Below are 18687 nucleotides of genomic sequence, written 5' to 3' on the forward strand. Positions count from 1 at the left end.
TCTTCTTTCCTTTTTTTTTTTTTACTAGGGAAAGAATGGGCTCAGATATTTTGATCGAGAGTTCAAGGAACGCTAATTGTCCAAAGGTACATTTTGAATCATTCCAATTTTCTATGACTTTATTCAATGTCCATGCTCTCAAAGGCAGGTCTATCACCAACGCACACAGAATTTGGTTAAGTGCTGTGTATTTCATAAAAAAAATATTTGATCATGTCTCAAAATGCACAATAATTGTAATCCTTTATTTAATTTTTCGACTAAAATAATTCATATTTTCACTGTATATATTTGTGACTTTTATGCACCTCTCGTTTTCTTCATGGTAAGTATTGTCCTTTTATAGATGTTTTTAAGTGAAATGTATATTTGGATCATTTTGAGAGCGTACCCGCATTCACACTTGCAGATGCATCTTATTGTTAAGTCTGCCACAGGGTAATATGCATATGGGTGTTTATTTATGCACTTACTGTCCTAAGACCTTAATGCTAAAAACAAAATGTTTGATTATTATATAGACGCCTGGCAGGGAGGCGCCACGGATGATGGAAGCATGGGTAGTGCCTCTCGATAAATATTTCAGGGTGGATTTCCAATTCCTCCATCTGGCCCTGTGAATGTGCAATAAAATGGCATCTGATGGGGCTTGATATAATCTTTGACCGGATTCATTCTAATTGAAGATGGGCTGGCATTGATCTTTGGGCTTGTGGAAGAGGTTTGTTATGTGGTCCCAGTTTGAGATATAGGGCCGTCATTGGGTAAAAGCGAATAAATGTTCATGCCTACTGAGATCTTTTTGATTGTTAGTGTCTCTTTTGATTATTAATTTACGGAAACTGATGCAGGTGGCTTTAAATATCTGGGAATACAAGTCAGTGTGGATTGGGAGTGGAAATATGGTCAAGCTGATTAATGTGTTTAATAGGCTCATTGAGTTTTGGATTACATTTCCCATATCATTAAAGGGAAGGCTGGCGTTGGCAAAAATGATAATGCTTCCTCGGCTCCTATATGTGATTCAGGTAATGCTGATGTTCGGAAGGCGAACTGTTTTTGCTCACTACTTAATAGGACTCTAGCTAGGTTATTAGGGAATAGGGGGATCCCTAGGATACCATTGAGTACATTACAGCTACCAGCTGGTAAGAGGGGCTTGGGGGGGGCTTGGGCCACCAGATTTCAGATCATATTACTGGGCGGCCATGTTGCAACATATGGAAACCGTATAGAGATCATCAAAACAAGTGGCAAAGAAAGTCCAATTGAAACCCCTGCGCTTGCAATTGTGATGAACAAAGGTAGCAAAGGCTGCAGGTGGCTGGAGGTTGTGGGTACGTTGCCCAAGTAGCCCACAGATTAGGAAAGTGACAGCACAGTTTCCAGTTACACCGCGCCAAAAATAAAGTTAGTAAACTGCTTGAGTTGCAGAAGGTTTTAATTGAAACATATGCAGCGTGACACGTGTTTTTCGAGCTTGATCATGCTCTTCCTCTGAGGCTTGTCTCTGAGTTGTATCTAGTAAGTTCTGTGATTGAGTTGTGCAAAGGAGAAGTGCTGATTTCCAATCTAATTATTTGAAACTTTAATTCTTTGCGATTGCGGAAAATATCTTGGTGGTCGGCTCTTCTACTGCTAATGGTCCCCTTCAGTATAGAGATCATATCACTGCGTGGATTATGAAAGTCTCAGCCCCGCAACATGTCTTGGCATTGCTCAGGGATGGTTGAGAGAGCTTGGGGGTATTTTCTGACCCCGGTCAGTACAATTATTCGGATGTGGTGGAGGGCCAATGGTGTGGGACAGAGGTTCCCTTTCTGCCTGTTATGCTTCTGGGTTGTGCCAGACTATACAGAGGACGTATGGGAGGGGATGGGGATTCAATGAACCGAGTGGGATGGGGTGGTGCGATTGATGACTTATATGCATGTAGGCTATCCGACTATTACCTATGAGGAATTTAGGGGGGCACACCAGGAAGTGCATTTGAATTTCCTGGAATTTGCAAGTCTTATGGCTGGGGTGAGGGAATTTTGGGATTGCTTTCTGCAAAATGTGTGTGTGCACGGACTGAAAAATGCACTGCTGCGTCTGGCTGAGGGGGAGATTTATTTCGGAATTATACGTGGCAGACAGAATCAAATGTGCCACTAAGGACGGGGAACTGAGGCTGAAATGGGAAACAGACATAGGGGAACAACTCCCATAAAGGGAGTGCTGTAGGACACTTGGCCATGCAAAGCCAGTTTCCAGGAATGTTAGAGTCCAATAGATTCAATATAAAATAGTGCAGTGTGCCTATATTAAGCAAGTTAGGGTGGTTAAAATGGCCGCTACGGCAAGCCCATCATGCTGGAGATGTCGGAGGGAAACGGGGACCTTTTTGCACATGTGGTGGCGTTGTAATGGGGTGAGGTGGTTTTGAAAGATGGTCTGTTTGGAATTATTCTGGTTGGTTGTGATCAGGGTTTGAACCTCGGTTAAACACTGCTTGTTGGGATTGTTGCCTCGAGGGAAGGGAAGTCTGGGTACAGTGATTGCTAAAGTCTTGGGCCTAATCCTCGCTATGCGGTTCATCGCCATGTCATGGAAAGCACAATGAGGGTCCCTGCACGCAGATTGGCGCAGGACAATGCGCAAATGGGTGGACCTGAGATGGATTCGTGGAACAAGGGCCCCCTGTGGACAGACCAGACATGCGGTTCAAGGATCCTTCCAGTTCCAAACAAAAAGACACAGTTCCTGTTAGGCCTGTCGGGAATCCCTTCTCCATGGTTTAGGCCTCTCTTCACAATATTCAACAATGTCTCTGGTGGGCCTCTCTGGATTCCCTTCCCCAAGCTTACGCCTTTCTCCTTCATGTCTTTTTGTGGACTTCTTACGGTTCCCTTCCCCAAGCCTAGGCCCTTCTGGTTTCACATAAAAGTTCACCTTGTCAAGATGCACCGTTTTAACACACAGTTCTTTCCATGGGATAGTGTTGGAAACATTTTTGAAACCGCTGGGCTTTGACTCCTCCCCTGCGTGACCACTCCTACTCCTGATCCCTCTCTTTGTATCATGTTTCTTCTTTTTGGGCACCTTTCTCCTCTTGTGCTCTTTTCCACTTGGACTTTGTTTCTCTTTCACCTTCTTTCACCTTTCTTTCCTTTTATGGTGCACACTTGCACCCTTCTCTCTTCTTTGCAGTGCACACGTGCGCACTACTCTTGACTTTATCATACCCCTGGCACATTCTGCTCTTTGGTTGTGCACCCTTGCACCTTCCTTTCTTTGTATCGTGCCTCTTGCACTTTCCCTTTTCAACCTGTGTTTCTTTTGTACCCCCTGGTCCTGCTTTCGTGTCGCTTGCATCATTTTCTTTACTTTCTCACTTTCTAATTCATTTTCTCAATCTGTCTGGTCGCTCGCACCCTTCTTTACTGTTTCAGGTTGCTCGCGCCCTCGCTTTGCTTTCTTTCACTCATTTTCAATCTTTCACTTATTTTCAATCTGTCGGGTTGCTTGCATCCCCTTTCCTGCTTCGGGTTGCTTGCACCATCACTTTACTGTCTTTCGATTCACTCCCCTTACGCACTCTGCTTTTCCCTTGCTATCTTTTCCTTTCGCTTACCGATTTACTTTCTACTTTCTCCTGCTCCAGCCATCCTCCCACGCCTGGGTTCCTCTCATTCATCTAGCGAGACTCAGCCAGACAGGACGGCTAGCAGCTCCCTGGATACAGGGCGTGCGGTCAGGGTCTCACCACCTGCCCCTCAGTCACCCCTGGGACCGACACATGTACCAGGGGTGACTCTGTCTAGGATCCAATGGTATCCTGGACACGGCCAATAAGCAGCACTTCGCCTTCCTCTGGCTTCGCTGAGTTACGGCTCCTTCGCCACGCTGCAACCCCTCTGGTACACAGGCCCAGTGTCTCTGCGTCCCGTTCTCCGGTTCTCCCAGGCTTCTCGTGTTGCTGCCTTCATGTTCCAACCAGCAATCCAAGCTTGCTAGTTCTTCTTGGCAGAATCACACCTTTTATACCTAAAGTAATTGTCAAGTGGAGTTATGTTCTGGGTTGATTGCATGACCATTCCTGACTCTATCAGTGGGACAATCTACTGGTGTTACACGGTAGGCCTCACTTTGCATTCCCATGTTGTTTCTATGGATAATCCTCATAGCTCCCGATCACCTCTTCTTCGTCCCAGTACTTACTGAAAATGGGGAGAGGGAGTTGAGGTGTTATTGAAAATACCCCAATAACGGCAGAGTTAGAGTGGGTTGGTGTATAATTGGGAAAGAGGGAATACCATATGTCGCCCCTTGGGCATTCTCCTTCCAATCCCCTGTGATCCTCCCTCACTTGTCCACCCCCAGGGTCGGGATCCAAAAGCGATGGCCCTTCCCTGGCCACCTGAATGGAAGACCCTGGGGAAGTAGGTGGAAGAATACAGTCCAGTTTCTCACCCGCCATGTGAATTTTGTTTAGAAAACTGTTCAATAATTGGGTTGATTGTGATGTATAAAAACCAGGATTCCATTACAATGATATGTTCTATGTTGAAAAATGATAGATAAAATGGATTAGGAAAAAAAATACGTAAAGGTGAACTCTATGAAAACAGTCAAGACGCTTAACATTAAAGGGGCACGTTCAAAAAGAAGAGCTAAGAATGGACACGGCAGCACTATGTGCACTTGCAAAGAACACCACCATCAGAAACAGATGTGTTTTTAGGCGTTGCATTAAAGCCACTCAACAGGTCCTGAAGCAGGGTGGGCCCATTAAAGTTCAAGGAACACAGTAGAATGTTAGTAGTAATAAAACGATTTAGCCCTACTGTCGCCAATAAAATCTGCTTTTAGATGCTACATAAAACACTACTCAAGTTGCTGTTGAAAAAGTGTAAGATTGCAATAGTTAAAAAGCAAAGCATATTTTCAAACCACTATTTACAAAGTGTTTTATTCTGACCTTAAAAAGTGGGAAAGATATAACTATCTTAATGTTGCTTAGAAGGAGGCTCCAGGGGCTTAACCACTTCATCTTGATCATTTTACCGCATCTGCTCCTATGTTATCCATTTTCCTCCCAGGATTTTCTGTTTGTCTTGTATAAACTTGCTTACATTTCTTAATTGGGGTTTATTTTAATAATTAGATTAGCGCAAACCCAGGTAGGACGTTATGGAGGGCTCTACAAGTTAGTTGGGGATAACTGGGTCATTTGAAAGGGAGGTTGCAGGTTCTAGTAGCTTTGGTGTACTATACTACAGAGGTGGTGTATACCTAGGAGTAGCAGATACTAAATGATCCCTAGGTATTTCCTGAAGAGCAGGGTCTTGAGATCCTTCCTGAACTACAGCGGCATTGGAGCAGTCCTGATTTTGACAGCAAGGGTGTTCCAGTAGGCTGGGGCGTAGCAAGAGAAAGCCTGTTTCCTGGATTTCTCTACACGTGCAAGCTTAATCTCAAGCACTGGAATGATCTAGCTCCTAGAGGAGAGCGTCTCACCTAAGTACAAAGATTTTGTCGCTAGGTAGGCTTTTGTTCAGCCATTAGTACCTTATGTGATGCAGACTGTTACGAAGAGTCTCCTGGCTATGATATGTAACAAGTGTAATTCTCTTAGGATAAGAGAGATTTGAGTGAATGTCCTAGTGTCTGCTAAGAGGCATGCAGCGGCGTGTTAAACAGGCCTAAGAAGGGGTCTAGTGTCAGAATGCGGTGGCTCTGCGTTTCTCATTGGTTGCTAAGGTGACGTTGGGCCAAGAAACAACTTCTCCCTACCTTCCCAAAATGGCTGCTTGGACGCGTACATGCGTCCCACAGCAAGGTGCCACTCGTGCCATTATTGGGACGCAAACCCAGAAGTCGAGATTTATAGAAAAGAGAACGACGCTGGTAAGCAGACACGTTGCAACTTTCCCTACTCTGTCAGTTGCATGGGTGCTCGTTTTTCTGTCCTTGTACTTCATTACTCTTTTTCGTGCTTCCTGTTCCCTCCTCTCCTTCTTTTGCTCTATGTCCTGGTGGCTGTGATCCTGCCCTATGGTATTCTGCTTCAGAGATACTCTGCCTATCAGCTCAACTATTCCAGTTGTTACCAGTTTCATACTCCACAAACCCTGGCAAGGGTTTTCCCTCTTTTTGATATTTTTCCCTAGTGAAGCCTTAGCTCTCTGTACCATCAGAGGCAGCAGTGGCTGTGCCCGGGGACAGACTTTGCCTCTACGAGAGACAAAGCCCCAAGACACCACAGGTAAGGCGAGTCACTGAAACCTGGTGTTACTGGGGCACAGGTGAGGAGGGACGTCAAGCTTTGATATTACCAGGGTCTAGACCGTGTTCTGAATTCCTCATGTGGGAGGAAGTGTTTTATCGTCCAGAGGAGTGTGACTTGATAACAGGTGGTTTGGGCTTTTTTGCATGTGTTGCTGGTAAGGCGTGCATGCTTTCAATAATAACCCCATGTGATTTGTTACATTTGTCTAAGCAGAGGTGTGAATTCATCAAGGTGCATGTCTTTCAGCCACCCTTGAATGGCCTCATGCTTAGATGTCTAGCCTAGTAGTATGAATGCCGTTTTGGTGGGATTGAGTTTCAGGTATGTGTTTTTGATCCAAGCTTGGACTGAGCCATAGCATTTCCGGAGGCATTCAATGTCTTGAGTACAATTCACTTTGAAGTGTAAATGAGTGTCAGCATATCAGTAAAGTGAGATAAAGTTATTGAAAAGCAACCATAGTGCTCCATAGAGAGATTAAAGATCACTGGGGAGGGGGCGTTGTTCGGCAGCCTGCAAAATGGCTGCTCCTCTCGGAGCTCAGCCACACCCTCGCCCAGAAACAGATCCATAGACCCGGATTGCAGCACACACAGCGAATCCAGCATGGCTCTGAAGACTCCTGAAAAGCCAGGGCACATCTGAGACGACTTTCAGACCGAGAGCCTCGCTACAACACACAGCACTGAGAGCTGTGCAACGGCGGCTCTGGAATCGCCTCCCCCCCCACTAGCGCGAACGGGCAGCACTGTACCAGCAAAGCACGCCGCTGCCAGGGAGGGAGGCGCGGAACATAACCGCACTGTAACTGGCCCCAACGACCCTGCCACGCTGCTGGACCCGACCTGCTGGCACATATCCTGGCTCAGCCGATACTGACACACAGAAGGTAGCGGGCCGGGGCCCCGTGGCGGATGCGCCTGTTGCGTCCTGCCCACCTCACCCCACCCAGCTATAGGACAGTCCACTGTGCGAGTGTATCCTCGGCCCCAGCAGCAGACTGCTCAGAGGGGCACTCTGCGAGTCCACAGCGGGGTGCAGGATACCTGAAGGACTGGGACGCACCCAGACCGTCCCTGAGCTTAAAAGCCATACTATAAGTCTGGACACTGGGGGAACAGTGACCTGTACACCCCCCCCCCCCCAGATTGAGAGGTAAGCGCAGCACCGACAGTGCACACCACTGTGGAGGAGTGGGGCCATCTCATATGACATGGCGACACTGAACCTGCGCCCACACACTCTGCAAGGGGAGCCCATTACGGGCCCTGCAGGGCCTGCTGCGACCCGCTTCCCAGCCCAGCTGATGAATAGGCTGTGACAAGTGACCGACCCTGCGGTGAGCAGAGAGCACAGCACCGCATAGACATCTGGAAATACTGCTACAAGAACGCCACTTGGAAGATGGAGGACATTTTGCAGGGGGAGGAGAAAACAGTAACTGGCCATACTCTTCCCCGGTCCCCTACGTAGCAAGGCAGAATATTGAGGGGTGGGTACGTGGATAAACACAACACCACACCACCTGCGGTGTGTACAACTTGGTGCCCCCCCTCCTACAACTTCCCAGTCATAACGACCTGGAGGGGGTCCGGACTCTGGGCTTAGAGACTCCCGGACACCAGCCACAGTGAGCGATTGTAACCAGAGCGGAGAGTGAGGGGCCTGCCCACTCCGCGCCCATGACTACCAGAAGTGGGCCACACAAAAAGCAAGGCAACATAGAACCCTTCACAAGGCAGGTAGCCAAATCTGCTGTGGACACCAAAAAGGCCCCAGGCGACAATGCGGAGGCAGCAGTTTAGGACATGCAGGATCAGAGCCAAATAATAGACAGCATGCAGACGGGCTTCGCTACTCTGGGTGGCAAGCTAGATGACATTGACATTAAAGTCCCAACACTAAATGCCAAAATAGAGCGCGAAAGCACCAGAGTGACAGAGGCGGAGACGTGTATTGGGACGCCCGAAGATGACATTGTAGAGCTGAAAACCCAAGTAACCTCCATGTCCAAAGATTTGAAACGTGCGCTGCAAAAATGCAATGACTCTGAATCTCCTCCAGGTGGAAGAACATTTGTATAGTGGGCCTACCAGAAGGATTTGGCAGTGGTATCATTGAGGTCGCGATTGAAACGCTCCTGAAAGAACTTCTAGAGGACCCACCCTTCTCAACATCGTTTGTGGTGGAGTGCAGCCACAGATCGCCAGTGGTAAGACCCAAACTACGGGCCCCGCCCAGGCCCGTGTTAATCCGCCTACTGAACTATCGTGACCGGGATGTCATCCTTCGACTGGCCAAGGAACGGTTCCCCCTCCACCATCCACATCTACCCGGACTTCTCCACAGCAGTCCAACAAGAGTGCAAAACATTTGCAGGCGTAAAGTAACTGTTAAGGGACAGGTTGTTGCAGTATGCAATGCTATTCCCGTTGATCCGGTTTAGATACAGTCTTTTTGTACAATACCGGAAGATGTGTTTCTGACATATATATGTAATTCTGATGGCTGCCGCAGCATTTTAGCAACATTGTACACGATGATCATAGACTAAGCAGGCGAGCAAATGCCCCCCGCTAGAGTTAAATGGGTAGGGGAACTAAATGTTGAAATCACTGATCAGCAATGGCAGAAAATGTGCCCACCGACCAAAAATGTGTCCGCCAACTCCAGGCTCAAACTCATTCAGTATAAACTACTCAATAGACTATGCTACACCCCTGACAAACTATGAAATATTTCTTCGGATCAAACGGGCAAGTGCCCCCAGTGTAACAACAAAGAGGCTGGCCACTCGCATATGCTGTGGAGCTGTATCAAACTCCAGACTGTCTGGAAATTCTTGACACACTTGCAGAGATAATGCAACGACCCTCATCGTACTCCCCAAGGAGGCAATGTTTGCACTATGGGAAGACATTCAGGATAAAAGCACTCGCGCCTTTTTAAACGTGGGGTGTGTTTTAGCCAAACGCTGCATACTACAAAGTTGGAAGAAGCCCAACCCGCCCACGCAACGGGAATGGTTTTCCAATGTGATCTGGGCAGACGAATGTGAGGAACTAGACCTATCCACCATGCCGGGCACGTCTAGGTCCAGAGGCGTGTGGTGCAAATTTTGCTCCTGCCTTGGAAACGTGCCGAGGAACCAGCTGGTTCCTGAAGATTGGGAATCTCAGTGTTAATACAGCGGTTGTTGGCGTCGGGGCAGGGGGGATGGAATGATTCAGTTGTGTATGTTTTGTAAAATGCTGCTTGCACTGCCCTGGCACTTACTGATTATACTCCAGCACTGGCAGGCTACACTTTGTATGAGATAAGGGCAGGAACCGTCTTTTTTCTTTTTTTTAAACGGGGCCTGACTCCAGAGGGTTAGGGCAAAATGTCATGTTTTCGTATTGCCTCAATATTAGCAATTCATGAAACTACAGTCCCCTCAGTTGTACTAACCCACCTATGTGCATAATCATTTGTGATGTGTATGCAATGTTCTTTGCTGTGCCTAGGATAGCATAAGTCCTTGTTTTAAATACTTTTTGTGAAACTAATAAATTGCATTGTTTATGTCTATAAATAATCTACTCCCTTGTGTTCCTTGTAAGAGCTAACTGATACATGCTATCTTAGCTCCACTGCTTCCTAAAGAAAACTACCAGAGCGTTAATGACAAGGGCAGCCTTTGACTCCATCTCTTTCCTCCAGTTATGCTCTACTTTGTACCACCGAGGCATAATGTGCTTGCTCTTGACCGAAAGTATATGCTGTATTATTCTTTTGCTCTCCCTTTTTCTCTGCCAAACACAAATAAAATAAAGTTTAAAAAAAAATAAAAGATGCCTGGGGAAAATATTGACCCTGGGCCTCATTACGACCCTGGCGCTAAGGGATTACCGGTACCGGTAAGGGTACCCGTACCGGTAATCCCTTAGCGCCTGATTACGAGGTCCCTTTGCGGGTTGGAGACTTTAACGCCTTTGCAGACGTTAAAAACCAACCCGCAAAGGGACCTTGGTGCTAAGTACGGTGCCGCAATTTGCGACACCGTACTTAGCGCCTTCCCCATTCCCATTGAGCCCTACGGGGCAAAACTGGGAGTGGGGAAGGGCCATGGCGGCATGGGGAATTACCGCCCCGCCAAACTTGGAATGGGGCGGTAATTCCCCATTTTGCCATGGCGGAGTCAGTAAGTTACCGGCATGGACCATGGTGCTATTAGCACCATGGTCCAACGCCAGGGTCGTAATGAGGCCCCCTGTGTCTTGGTATCCGTCTGAGAGTTGGGAGGTCAGCCAGTTGAGGACTATACCTGTGAACCCCATTGTATCTGCGGGTAGGCTTGCACGTGTGAAGTGGCCAGCCCTGTCAAATGAGGCAGAGAGGTCAAGGAATAGAGACATGCGTGACCTTTTATTCATGATTTGGAGGGCATCCTCTGTGACCTGGACAGTGCTAGTTTCCTTGCTGCTTTTTTAGGTTTAAGGCAATATTTTTGGCCACAGAGCAGGCCGTGTTGGCGAATCTGATAATGGAGGTGGCTGGCATCTGCCCTCGCATTGATTTTACCAGTGAGCGGATGGCTAGTGTTCGGCCAGTGGTTGGCAAGGTCATCTGTGTGTGAAGTCGTTTCTTTTGAAGAATGGGATGATTAATCCCGTTTGATTTAGTTGGTGCCCTGATTGAGCGAGCTATTGGCTATTTGTAGGAAGGGGAGGGGGGGCGGGCAAGTGTTGATACCTAGAAATGTTCTTGATGGCCGAGGGAAGGATGCCATCCTTGTATGAGGTAGGTATGCTTCAGCAATTTCTTTTGGACTTTAAAGGCCTTTTTGTCCAATACTTGCCATGCATAGTTTTTCAAGTACCCCTGTCTCCTTTGTAGATATTACAGGTTGTCATTAAATTGTGCATTTTTTTGGTGTCATGCTTTCAGGCATACATCTTTGTGTTTTTGGCGTATCCATTTATTTATAATGGAATGTTGGAAATGCCTGGTTGTATTTGTTAGCTGTGGTTGCATTCTTTTGTCCTCATTGTGTTAGTGCTCTGCTTAGTAGGATTGTTTGGTTACACGATGGCCAACAGTTGTTTTTCTATAAAATGTTATTTGGCTGATTAGGTGTACTTTAAACGTTGTTTTTTGCATGTCATGGTAGTGTTTTATTTTAGCCTGTCATGTCACATGTGATGTAGGAATGCAGTATTGCTAATTCGGATTTATTGCTACGCATTTCCTCTAAATTCACGTGTTGTCCACTCTTCAGACACGTTAATTAGTACAAGCACTTGATTATGAGGTGTTCAAGTGTGGTTTGATCAGTTTGATTTTCTTTGTGCAACTGTTTTAATTGGTACTCACTAACATGTGCTAATTTCCTTGCTTCAAAGAAAGCGTTTGTAGTGTACCAACAGCATCCCAAGTCTCACACGATGGAACAGATACACGAAGTTTGTGTGATGAGCAAGGGTTTAGCACGTGAAAGCGCCATGTTTAAACATGTGCATGCGATTGGATGTCTGGTGCATTGTTCATGAAGTGTGTAAACATGAAAGTGTTTGCCTGTGGTCTGTCGCCTGTTTACACAGAGCGTGTGTGTTGTCTTTTACTGTCTTGGCGATGTTGTCTGCCTTTGTATTGTATAAGCCTCAGGTGTGCATTCATGGTATTTTGATTATTGGTATTGAATACTGCTCTTGCAAAGTATTTGTCAGTGGCATTCTGCTTTCTGTTGTTGACCAACCGTGTTGTGGTGCTTTGCCATTGTCTGCGTGTCTAGCATACACACGTGTGAGTATATCGAAACGACAGTTTAGAGATCTGCATCGCAAAAGCGTCTTTTTATTTTTGTTTGTGAATCTGTGGATTGTCAATGGAGGAACAACTTGGTCTGCGTTGATTTTGCGCACGAACACACGTTGGACTCTTGGCTTGAGTGGTAGTTGCTTGGCAAACCTGGGGAACTTTTGTAGAGGAGAGCAAATCCTGATGCAGGAAGGTATGTTTCCTTTTTAAATGTCCTGTGACCTTAACTGTGGAGTCATGGCAATGACTGTATCATATAAAAGTATGCAGTGGGTCCCTGGCGTGAGGGCCTACCTTGCAGTAAGATGAGAGCGAGGTTCAGGCCAGTGAAGGCCTAGACAGCACGTGGCGGCTCCAAATCTCCGTGTTGCCGTGTTGCCCAGAACACGTTCTGCAGTGTTGAAGGCCCGGATCGGTCTTCCCCAGGCGGGATGTAGGTCTTTATCTGCAATTTGCCGTGAGTGAGTGAGTGGGTGATATGTCAGCGAGTGGTAGTTTCCCAAAAGGGCGCCACTCTCATCTCGCATGACCCCACTCTGCCTACCCTGCCAGCGACTGTCAGACACAATAGGCGGGAGGGGGGGCGCAAGGAACATTGCTGATGAAAATGACATTCTATAATGCTGCACTCGCCGCCCTGCATAATACACTTATTGATTTCATTTGGTTAGGATTGTGTTTTGTTTTATGCTCGAGCTGGAATGACCCCATCGCACATACTCGTAGTAACCTCTATGCAGAGTAGAGAATTGGGTATTCTCGTCATGCCTGCCATATCCCAGCGGATTCCCTTTTCCTGACCCGGCGTGTCCTTGCCTGGATGCAGTATAATTACACGTGTGCCGCCCTTTTATGTTTCCACACCTGCTATGACTCGAGGTCGAGCCCTAATCAAAGCCTATAAGAGAATGATTTATGTCCGTAAATGCTGACCTTTATATGTGCACACGTATGGCGGTTCCCCTCCTCGTGGCTTGCATAATTAGTGGAGTTTTCCTTTAGCTTTGAAGCACCTCGCTCGGCTACAGCGTCTCGCCCGGTGGCGCATGTCACGGGCAATGCAGCTCAGAGGCAACGCGCTCGTCGACGCGCAGCAACCCGGGTTCGAATCCCAGGCTCGCGCTCAGAAACCTCTTCGGATGTACGCGCGTTATAAAAATTATTAGAGCACACATCGGTGCTTTTGGAAAGAAGCAACTACGCCCGATTCCTCACGATGGCTTTGCAGAAATATTACGCATTAGAAGCTGTGCCCCTTAAAGCGCCATGTGTTCTCTTAACCAGCACTGTCTGTCTGATTAAGGGCACACGCCCAAAAGTATAAACCAAAAGAGCTCAGAAGTGTATTTTATTATGTATTATTCTAGTGCACGGACATCTTGCTTGCCTGCTCAGAAAAGCTTGCCATGGCTCGAATGGTCTGTGATGGTGACTACATTGTGTTTGGGTGTCTGTGATCTTGCCAGCACAAGGGTTTGGGGGTCTACACGTGGACGCATTTTCATTGCTGGTGCAGTTTCTCACCCATATGCCACCGTGTATTGGCATCGCATCTGATGTAGGGGAGTTGAAGTAGTGCATTCCCAACAGCATGTTAACAGCAACGAGTGTGAGGTGGTCATACTCCGAGTCTGGATGTTCTACACGGCAGAGTTCGCGGCTCGCTTGGCGCAGAAGTCTTGATTTGAAACCCTGGTTCATGCCCAAGATCATGGGGTGGGAGGCGTCCTGATATTGCTGGATTTGTCGGCCGCTTTCGACACCATAGACCATACTACTCTGCTTCATAGGTTGTCAGTGGTTGGTCTTTACGCAATGGTGTTGGATTGGTTCCGGTCCTTTCTGGCTGACCGCTCCCAAGTTGTGTCATTGCAGCCATTTATGTCATCTTCTAAGGTTTGTCCTGTGGTGTCCCTCAAAGGTCTGCGCTTTCGCCAATTCTTTTTAACATATATGTTCAGTAGGGTGACCAGATTTTCAAAACAAAAAACCGGGACGACCAACAACATAAAAGAGGGACTACCCCATAGCAGCCCACCAATAACCGCCCCTCCCCCAACACGCCCCCACATCCACCCCCCAACCATATTTCCAGTACTTCTCCTTTCTATAAACTGTATATAATCTCATTTGTGCAGTTTTTTCTGTGAATCGTGGCATGTTACTTCAAAACGAGCGTAAGCTCTAATTGATATTACATGGCTTGCTGTACAATAATTTCCAAGCCAGTCTCTGTGGCACAGTCAGTAAGTGTTCTGACTTGTACCTGAGAGGTTGGGGGTTTGAGCCAAACCTCCAACTTCAAAATACTAAACGTGTTGTGAAAAATAATTACGGTTTTAATTAAAGTAGCCCCCCAAACATGCTAACGCCGGACGGGGTTTCAAAAATGAAAAAATTCCCGGGACCCCGGGATGGAGGGTGATTTCCCCGGACTGTCCCGGGAAAACCCGGACGTCTGGTCACTCTAATGTTCAGCCCCTTGCTCATCTCATCCAGTCCTTTGGTTTGTGCGGTCATATGTATGCTGACGATACCCAGAATATAGTTCCACTTAATCTGGCTAATCCGTCTGGGGCGGCCAATCTGAGGGCTTGTCTAAAAGCGGTAGGACTGGATGGGCCTAAATTGGCTTAAATTGAATGCTGGAAAAATAGAGGTGTTAATTGTCTGACCATCTTCAGCCATCCACTCTTGGACACCTGACTGTTAGCCCCGGTTCCTTTTCTCAACCTGAACCTATGGCTAAAAAATGTGGGTGTTAAGATACTGGCCTCCCTTTCGATGGAGGCACAGGTCGGTACAGTTTGCCAAGATGACCACTTCAAGCTCTGTTTTCTGCGTAAAGTCCTTCCGACCGGTTTGGGTTGCAGGCCCCGGTTGTGGTATCTTTTGGTTTTAAGTTCTCTGGACTACTGCAATGCCTTGTATCTTGCTCAACCAACGTAGCTTTTGGATAGGCTACAGATACTGCAAAATACTGCGGTTCGAGCAGTTCTTGGCCTTTCCTTCTGCGATCATGTTTAATCAGGAAGGTGTTCCCTTCGTTGGCTCCCGGGGCTCAACTTGTGGGGTTTAAAGCATTCAGCCTAGTTCACCGTGCTTCTAATTGCCAAGGGCCTGACTATTTGCAGTATACATTCTGTTGCTATGTCCCGGCACGTTTACTCTGCTCTTCTGCAGATTTTTGTATATCGGTGCCAAGAATTTTCTGAGCTAGGTTAGGCGGCAGAGCTTTTTCTGTCACCACCACCCATTTATGGAATCAGCTTCCTCTGGAACTCCGAAGCATATCTGACCTTTCGTCGCCAGTTGAAAACTTGATTTCAGGAACTGTGATCATCCCTCTTTTTTACCTGTCTCGCTAGATCTCTCTTAGCGCCATGATGCCTTCTGGTGTACGTACGCTTTATAAGACTGATTAACATAATTTAACATAACATAGATTACCAGGGGACTGGCGCGCCACACCTTCCTTCAGAAGAGGTATATCCACAAACCACATAGATTATACTAGCTTATTCCAGCGTAACAAACACCGTTCTAACCTATCTTAAAGGATAATATCTGTCGGTAATTTATAAGGTCACTTCTCTCCCCCTTCTTCTGATCGTTTCCAGCAAGGTGCGTAGTTCCCTGTGATTATTAATGGTCTTTGAAAAGGCTAAATGTATCAGATGAAATGAGAGGTATGCGTGGTATAAGAACAGTATCTCAGTTCCATCGATCACATGGACCTCCATGATGTGTCTTTTCTTTATAGACGTGTAATTGTCAAACTTGTTCCATTGCAAAATCCCTGTGAAGGCATAAGATTGCATAGTAGTATAATTACAGCGCGTGCCTTCAGTTTTAGTTCGTGAGAAGGCATTAATCCTACAGCGTTTCGCTCCTTAGAGTCTGAAACGTTGAGCCGTTAATTAACTGTTCATTGACACTGGAACCGCTCTGCCCTGTTGACGAGTATTGGGGGTGGAAATAAGTAACTTTAAATTATTCTGAATATTTGCAATCGTGTTACTTGAAGGTGACCATGTCGAACCATGTTCATTCTGTTTGTTGAAACGATAGCTGTTGTTGAAGTCGGTGCACTTGGCCATTTAGACAGCAGAGGGCAACCCAACACTGATAAATTGCATAAACTGAGTACGGAAACATACCGAAGCGTTATATATTTATTCCTAGAGGCATCACAGTGGTCAACTGGGTTATCGTTGGAGCAAATCGCCCAGATTGTGTGTGATCATTGCCCTATCTGCCTTTAACTGATGGGCACTCCCTTCTTAAATACATTTGTTGAACACACATTTATGTCTCCTGACATTAACTTGTCCAGTAACAGAAAATGAATTTACTGGGCAACTTCAATTATCACAAATCTGCCTCACTGATCTTTTCAGCCATTGCTCCAATATTTGAGGAAAGCTACATACAGGGGTGCTTCAACGCGCCAGCTCTGGAAACCATGTACCAAACTATTGTTGGTGCAATTGCACCCTGGTGCCGAAAAATGGTAAACAAATTAAGGGAAATGTCCTCTCTCGAAACTCTTTGTACAACAGTGAAGGCAGAGCCGCAAAATCATCTCTTTTGCATGAAATGAAATCCCCACACAGTCAAAATGTCTCATCCCTGGCCCGCGCAACCTATAAGAAATAATTAGCATACAAAAAATTGATAGTTAAAATTGTGAGCCATTAGAAAAAGCCTTATTTGGACAAAGACCAAGATAGTTTTTGGCATATCATCTCTAATATGCTCTCCGAGAACCCTACCACAGACCCTAATATCGAATCACTAAATACTGAGGAGGTGTGGCTCAAACATTTAAGCAACTTGCATTCTCCCTCATTGGCCAATTGCACTAATCCTATTCTTGCATTCGTACTTATACGGATAACTGAACGAAAGGTGGAAAATGCATCAAACTCCCAGAAAGCCGCCAAGGCCCCGGGCCCTTATTCCATCCACAGATTGGGATTCCACTATTGTGCTGGTTCTTTAACAAATTGTATTCCACTAATTTCGTTCCTTCTAGTTGGATGTCATCTGAAATAGTCCACGTTTTAAAAAAAGGCAACCAGAAATCTCCCAGGAATTACATGCCAATCATTGTGCTGCATAGCCTTTCAAAGGTATGTGGTAAGATATTCCTCGGCCGATTAACCTCTTAACTGCTGGGCTATTTTAAATAAAATGGGTGCCCGACTCAAATTGAATCTGTGGATTCTAAGCAGGCTTTTGGCCAGGCAAGGGCACCGTTGACGAGGCTTTATGCTGTTTTTTTACTTCTGACCAATTATGTGACCCTAGGAAGAGAGTCACTCTTTTTTTATATTTGTCGATTTGCAAACAGCATTTGACTCTGGATCGAAATTTACTTTTGGAAACATTAATCAACCTTAAAATCCCCACTGGCATTCTTCACTCACTAATGAGACTCCATTAAAATACCTGAGAAGGCATTACATTTGGGCACAACTGCGCAAGAACCAAAGGATTCCCGGTCGCCACTGGTATCCACGTTGGCCCTACATATTTCTATTGCAGAAACCGATGCCCCCAGGATTGCACATCTTAAAATCGTCCTATTTCAATATACTGATGACGCTGTGCTGGTCTTCAACACCAGTGTGGGACTGCAAAAACAATTGAGATTGTTCTTGATTTCTGTACAGATAAAGAATTAACTGCCAACCATCAAAAATCAGTAACTCTGGCTTGCCATCCATCTTGCAGGATTAAAGGCGATATTCCACTTGAAGGAACTTCTCCAAGCACTTGATTCCTTTGATAACCTTGGAGTCAGATTTCACAATTATGCTAAATGGGGTCCCCAGTATGAAAGAAGTGCATTGATTTTAAAACGACACGGGGTGCACTGGACACCCTAAATTGCCGTCCCGGGTTGCCACCTACCCCATGCTGTTTTAGACACTTATAAAGCCCACGCCATACCAGTTGCTCAATATGGAGGTGAACTTTGGGGAATGGAAAATGTGCAGTCTTGGGACTGGCAACCAATACTCTCAACATCTCCACATTCATGGAAGCAGGGATGGAGTCAATCTCCTTCAAAACTCACTATAAACCCCTTTTTTACTGGCTCTGCATAAATTAATTCAACCATCTGTCATGATATAAAGACATGATCGGCCTGGAATGTCATTAACTCCCCGGGGCCAATCTTGGAAATGGTTTAACCACATCAAAACTCTGTTGGATGACCTAGGCTTAACCAGTTTGCTAAATCGTGATGCTAACATTACTTCAGGACTTGTTTCTGAAGTAAAATGTAAACCTAATATTTTGTATTTCTAAAACCACTTGTCAGGAACCATACGTCAATGTCTTTTTCGAGGCTACATTACATTCAGAAGTGACCTATCTGCAGAACGATATTTGAATTCAATCTATCTATGTATAATAGAGTGCTATATACAACAGCTGATTTTAGTCATAATTGGTCTCCCACAGGCGATGAGCAGTGCCCTTTTGCCACAGAGTTGAAGAAACTACTAACTTCTTGGAATGCCCAAAATATTCCACCCTGAGATGTAGGTGGTTCTTTCCTACTATACGCAAATATGATGCAACCTCGCTTTACAATGCCC

At 46.0% G+C, this 18687-nt stretch overlaps 1 protein-coding gene across 1 annotated transcript in view; it reads left to right on the forward strand.

The window, feature by feature from the left end:
• PNPLA8 (patatin like phospholipase domain containing 8) overlaps positions 1–18687 on the forward strand; it is a 188887-nt gene that overhangs the window by 117585 nt on the left and 52615 nt on the right. Inside the window, exon 7 of the mRNA XM_069627957.1 lies at positions 29–86. Coding sequence (XP_069484058.1) covers positions 29–86 — 58 coding nt within the window. The remainder of the gene's footprint in view (positions 1–28; positions 87–18687) is intronic.

The sequence above is a fragment of the Ambystoma mexicanum genome, chromosome 12, assembly GCF_040938575.1.
Source record: "Ambystoma mexicanum isolate Mex_15411 chromosome 12, UKY_AmexF1_1, whole genome shotgun sequence".
NCBI lineage: Eukaryota > Metazoa > Chordata > Amphibia > Caudata > Ambystomatidae > Ambystoma > Ambystoma mexicanum.